Source organism: Sinocyclocheilus grahami, unplaced genomic scaffold (genome assembly GCF_001515645.1).
Source record: "Sinocyclocheilus grahami isolate Dianchi unplaced genomic scaffold, SAMN03320097.WGS_v1.1 scaffold27.1, whole genome shotgun sequence".
NCBI classification, from domain to species: Eukaryota; Metazoa; Chordata; class Actinopteri; order Cypriniformes; family Cyprinidae; genus Sinocyclocheilus; species Sinocyclocheilus grahami.
Window position 1 is genome coordinate 467,193 of NW_015505206.1, and position 6,436 is coordinate 473,628.

The 6,436-nt window shown below is 39.0% G+C and overlaps 1 protein-coding gene across 2 annotated transcripts in view; it reads right to left on the reverse strand.

Moving 5' to 3' along the window:
- Positions 1–93: 93 nt before the first annotated feature.
- Positions 94–6,436, reverse strand: part of LOC107567139 (uncharacterized) — an 18,894-nt gene continuing 12,551 nt past the window's right edge. For both annotated transcript variants that reach the window (XM_016252771.1, XM_016252761.1), the window contains exons 12-13: positions 1,649–1,730; positions 94–435 (exon numbers count right to left, since the gene is read on the reverse strand). In XM_016252771.1, coding sequence (XP_016108257.1) covers positions 1,654–1,730 — 77 coding nt within the window. In that variant the 3' untranslated portion in view covers positions 94–435; positions 1,649–1,653. The remainder of the gene's footprint in view (positions 436–1,648; positions 1,731–6,436) is intronic.

Here is a 6,436-nt window from a genome sequence, read left to right on the forward strand (position 1 = left end):
TCAGCCATAATTACAATTTCTATTCATATTGTAGCACCATACACCATATGATTTGTAAATCTTTTATTGTAAAATTTATGTAGCCATTTACAAACCAATAGCTAACATGTTTATTCATTTTAATGACAAAAAGCTATATATTACATGGCAGAGTCAAAAAAAAGAAGTTCATATATTTGAAAGTAAAAGCCTGGATGCAGTACACTGTAAACAGCAAATGTTAATAAAAAATAAAAAAAAACATTCTCAGGTTTCGTCAGCAAATTTGTCATAAGGACTGAGGGAGGAAGTTTTCGGAGGTGATGATGGTTCAAAGCTTTCTTGGTGATGCACTTCAAAATTCAAAGCACAGGTAAATCTGAAAACTCCTCTGGCAGTCAGGATGGTTCTTAGGTCTGACCTTGTTAACTGTCATTATTTGGTAAAAGGCAAATCCTGAAGAAAAGGAAAATGGAATCAGATTTTTTTTTCTCTCTCTCTTCCATTCAATGCACCAGTGTTTCCCAACCAGGGGTGCCGTGTAAAAAAATATTTTTAAATTGCTAAAATGTTCAAAAAAGCAGCCATTATATAATATCCATTTCTGATGTCGCCAGTAATTAGAGATGCACTGAAATTCCGGCTGCCGAAAATTAGATCACCTCTCAGGATACACTTTCACGTGGTGTGACGCTCTGTGTATTATCCCGCTCTATGTGTGTGCTCCACTCAGTCGCTCACGGCCCATGTGAGTGCTCCACTCATATACCGTTCATGCTCATCGGAACAGCAACGTCCACTCAAAAATTGAGCTGACAGGAAACATCAATGTAGTACAGTATTGTTTCTGTCTGCAGTAGCCCTACTGTGCTGTAACATGGTGTGGTAAACGGGCAACTCTGGTAACGCTACCCTCTCGTTCATTGATCTGCTAACCGTTATGCTCACGTGTTCTGATGATAATAGCTTTCTAGGACTAAACATTATTTGGATAATTGGTAAAAAAATATATTTTTTTAAAATATCTTAACCCTACTGTTAGACCTACCTGAAAAATTAAAAAGCAATTTATTTAATTTGAAGGCCTGTCCTTATTTTTTATTTGTGCTATCATTAATTTCTTTATTTGTTCTTATTTTATTACTGACTGCTTACTTGTCATTTTTTATTCAATTCAAAGTTTGAAATCAAGCTATCTCGTGCTACTGCACCAAAATTACCCCACTGTAAAATAAAAAAAACACTGAGTGAGCAAAAATTTGTGAGATATTACGTTTTAATATTGTTAGATAGCTAGTTATAATGGTAATTAAATAATGTTTACATATGTACAAAAGCCTACATTAAAATCTGTCATATAAATTGGTCTCTTCATTAGAAATTAGCCTACTGATTGATGGACTCATTTTTAAAATAATATAAAAAATATCTGTATGACATTATATTCTGCAGTTCTTCCCTGTTGTACCGAATATCTACACTTTTCAAAGTATCATATCGAAGTTAGAAATTCAAATATTGTGACAAAATTAATTCTGTAGGGTGCCACAAGTTCGTTAAAATTTCCAAAGGGTGCCGCGACTAAAGAAAGGTTGGGAAACACTGCAATGGACAATCTAAAATATATCAACATACACGCATACAGTAAAATTAGAGAACTACATAGTACCTTGGTTATTGTAAATTAGGGTCTGTGTTGACATAATCAGAGCTGTCCCGTTCATCACTGCTTTGACTTCCACGGGACAGACCTGTTGAGGAGGAGGACCACAAAGAATAATTAATTATTTGGTATGTTGATCATATAAAAATAAGACTTTATATAATCATTGTTTGATCAATTATAAATAATACATTTTATGGTTTTAGATGGTGTAATACATTTTGCTATTCTTGTGTTTGTAAAGCCCTGCTTTTTTGCATTTATCAAAGAGCAGCCTGCATTTGGAAAATATATTTTAAATATTAAGTAAATATATATATTTATACACTACCAGTCAAAAGTTTTTGAACAGTAAGATTTTTAATGTTTTTTAAAGAAGTTTCTTCTGCTCACCAAGCCTGCATTTAATGGATCCAAAGTACAGCAAAAACAGGACAATTCTTAAATATTATTACTATTTAAAATAACTTTACATTTTTTAAATATATTTAAACACAAATGAATGTGATTTCAAAGCTGAATTTTTAGCATCATTACTCCAGTCACATAATCCTTCAGAAATCATTCTAATATTCTGATTTGCTGCTCAAAAAACATTTATTATTCTTGTTGAAAACAGCCGAGTATAATTTTTTCAGGTTTCTTTGTTGACTAGAAAGTTCAGAAGAACAGCGTTTATCTGAAATAGAATCTATCGACCAGATTGTCACTGACTTTTTGTGGGGTGGTAAAGTGCCCAGAATCCGGAAGTCATTGCTTCAAAGATGCCAGCTGAATGGTGGGCTCTCTTTACCTAATTTCATGTTTTACTATTGGTCAGTAAATATTCATAAGATAACATTTTGGCTTAATTTGTCCAGAGCACCATGGTGCAGATTGGAAGCAAATTTATGCATATCTACCTCTCTGTTAGCTTTGCTTACTTCACCCCTATCCTGTAATGTCTCTTCGGCTTCCTTTACACATAATCCAGTAGTTGTATCTACACTTCGGATTTGGTGCCAGTTTAGGCGACACTTTAAATTTACTTCTGCTTCAACTTTGATGCCATTATTTGAGAATCATATGTTTCCCCATTCTCTTACTGATCCTGTAAACAGTGGCATGCAAAAGGCTTGAGATGTTTTCAAGACCTGTACAGAGATGGCACATTCTGTAGCTATATACAATTATCTTCTGATTTGGGATTGTCAGAATCCCACTTGTATCGGTTTTTACAGATTACACTGCTCTGCTACCTTGTTTTCTAGTTACCCATCTCTGCCCCCAAGGCTAGAATGGGAAGAATTCCTGCAATTCAATCCGAATCACAAGTCACAAATTTCGAGAATTTATGGTTGTATTTTAGGTTTAAATGACTGTTCGATTGACAAAATTAAAAGAGCTTGGGAGACAGAATAGGGTGAAACTTTTGAAGAGGACTGGTGGGCGGGTGCACTGGACAGAGTACATTGTAGTACAATTTGTGCACGTCTTGGCCTCATAGAATTTAAAGTACTATACTGAATTCATTTTTCAAGGCCAGGTTATCTGAAATACTTCCTAATATTGAAGACAGATGTGATAGATGTCATGCTTCTTTGTGCAATTTGAATCATATGTTTTTTACTTGTCTTATGTTGCAAAATTTTGGGGTCAATTATTTTACATACTATAGCAAACTTTGGGATACCAAAAAATTGGTCTCAGTTTTATTCAAAACAACTGGATATTTTATCCTTTACCTCTTTGTTAGCTAGGCACCGTATTCTGCTCCACTGGAAATCTAACAAGCCTCCAACAACCTCCCAATGGCTAGTGGATACCATGTTTTTTTTTTAAACTGGAAAAAGTAAGATGTTCTGGGAAAAGTCATTTCTTCAATAAATGGCATCCCTTTATAGCTTACTTCAAGTCTCTTAATATTCTACCTCCTTGTTAATTAATGATAATATATATATATATATACAGTGGGGCAAAAAAGTATTTAGTCAGCCACCAATTGTGCAAGTTCTCCCACTTAAAAAGATGAGAGAGGCCTGTAATTTTCATCATAGGTATACCTCAACTATGAGAGACAAAAGTCAATGAACTGTAGCTCCTGTTACGTTCCGTGTTTATTTATATAATATTGTTGGTTGTTACGTACTGCTGTGTGCTCTTTCTCTGTCTCTGTGTTACTGCTGCTCAACCAGGTGCGGAGGAGAGAGAAGTGATCACTCGCACCTGATGCTCGTTACTGTGCAGAGGCTGCAAGCTCAAAAGCTCTTCAACATGCCGACCACACTGAAGCTCGACTTCCAGAGTGCTGTACCTCTTGCCTGCCCTGTGTTGCTCTTATAGTTGTCAGAGATTGATACTGTGTAAAACTTACTCAAGTTACGGCTTATTGTAGCCTTCCTAATAAGTAATTGGCGTTGTTGTTGCGCTACGTGTTTACTCAGTGTTGGAAGCCGTAGGGAGGTGGGTGCCATTTTGTTTCTGTTAATCTTTTTCTCTTGTTTTTGCTTAGTTAGGGAGTTAGTGTACATTTCTGTTGTTCATTTTCTTTAGACAGTTTTACTCCTTAACTAGTTAGAGGGTCCTTTTGTTTGTTGTTTTGGCATTTCCCCCTCCTGAAGACTATTTTGTTTGCTATTTTACTTTGTCATTTGGAAATCTTGTAAATAAAATACTTGATTTTTGGAACTTAACGTGTCTGTTGTGCTGGGCAGGGGACTGGTACTCACTCACCCCAACCAAATTTATGTTTACTTTTCCCTGTTACCCCCTTACCCTAGACCCTTACATCTGGGACGTAACACTCCCCAGTGCCGGCAGCACTCGTGCAGCCCCAGACCATGACACTCCCACCACCATGCTTGACTGTGGGCAAGACACACTTGTCTTTGTATTCCTCACCTGGTTGCCGCCACACACGCTTGACACCATCTGAACCTAATAATTTTATCTTGGTCTCATCAGACCACATGACATGGTTCCATGGTTCCTTGGCTTTCTTGTGCATCATCTTTAGAAGAGGATTCCTTCTGGGATGACAGCCATGCAGACCAATTTGATGCAGTGTGCGGCGTATGGTCTGAGCACTGACAGGCTGACCCCTCACCCCTTCAACCTCCGCAGCAATGCTGGCAGCACTCATACATCTATTTCCCAAACACAACCTCTGGATATGACACTGAGCATGTGCACTCAACTTCTTTGGTCGACCATGGCGAGGCCTGTTCTGAGTGGAACCTGTCCTGTTAAACCGCTGTGTGGTCTTGGCCACCATATTGCAGCTCAGTTTCAGGGTGTTGGCAATCTTCTTATAGCCTACACCATCTTTATGTAGAGCAACAATTCTTTTTTTCAGATCCTCAGAGAGTTCTTTGCCATGAGGTGTCATGTTGAACTTCCAGTATGAGAGAGTGAGAGCGATAACACCAAATTTAACACACCTGCTCCCCATTCACACCTGAGACCTTGTAACACTAATGAGTCACATGACACCGGGGAGAGAAAATGGCTAATTGGGCCCAATTTGGACATTTTCACTTAGGGGTGTACTCACTTTTGTGGCCAGCGGTTTAGACATTAATGGCTGTGTGTGAAGTGATCACTCGCACCTGATGCTCGTTACTGTGCAGAGGCTGCAAGCTCAAAAGCTCTTCAACATGCCGACCACACTGAAGCTCGACTTCCAGAGGGCTGTACCTCTTGCCTGCCCTGTGTTGCTCTTATAGTTGTCAGAGATTGATACTGTGTAAAACTTACTCAAGTTACGGCTTATTGTAGCCTTCCTAATAAGTAATTGGCGTTGTTGTTGCGCTACGTGTTTACTCAGTGTTGGAAGCCGTAGGGAGGTGGGTGCCATTTTGTTTCTGTTAATCTTTTTCTCTTGTTTTTGCTTAGTTAGGGAGTTAGTGTACATTTCTGTTGTTCATTTTCTTTAGACAGTTTTACTCCTTAACTAGTTAGAGGGTCCTTTTGTTTGTTGTTTTGGCATTTCCCCCTCCTGAAGACTATTTTGTTTGCTATTTTACTTTGTCATTTGGAAATCTTGTAAATAAAATACTTGATTTTTGGAACTTAACGTGTCTGTTGTGCTGGGCAGGGGACTGGTACTCACTCACCCCAACCAAATTTATGTTTACTTTTCCCTGTTACCCCCTTACCCTAGACCCTTACATCTGGGACGTAACACTCCCCAGTGCCGGCAGCACTCGTGCAGCCCCAGACCATGACACTCCCACCACCATGCTTGACTGTGGGCAAGACACACTTGTCTTTGTATTCCTCACCTGGTTGCCGCCACACACGCTTGACACCATCTGAACCTAATAATTTTATCTTGGTCTCATCAGACCACATGACATGGTTCCATGGTTCCTTGGCTTTCTTGTGCATCATCTTTAGAAGAGGATTCCTTCTGGGATGACAGCCATGCAGACCAATTTGATGCAGTGTGCGGCGTATGGTCTGAGCACTGACAGGCTGACCCCTCACCCCTTCAACCTCTGCAGCAATGCTGGCAGCACTCATACATCTATTTCCCAAACACAACCTCTGGATATGACACTGAGCATGTGCACTCAACCATGGCGAGGCCTGTTCTGAGTGGAACCTGTCCTGTTAAACCGCTGTGTGGTCTTGGCCACCATATTGCAGCTCAGTTTCAGGGTGTTGGCAATCTTCTTATAGCCTACACCATCTTTATGTAGAGCAACAATTCTTTTTTTCAGATCCTCAGAGAGTTCTTTGCCATGAGGTGTCATGTTGAACTTCCAGTATGAGAGAGTGAGAGCGATAACACCAAATTTAACACACCTGCTC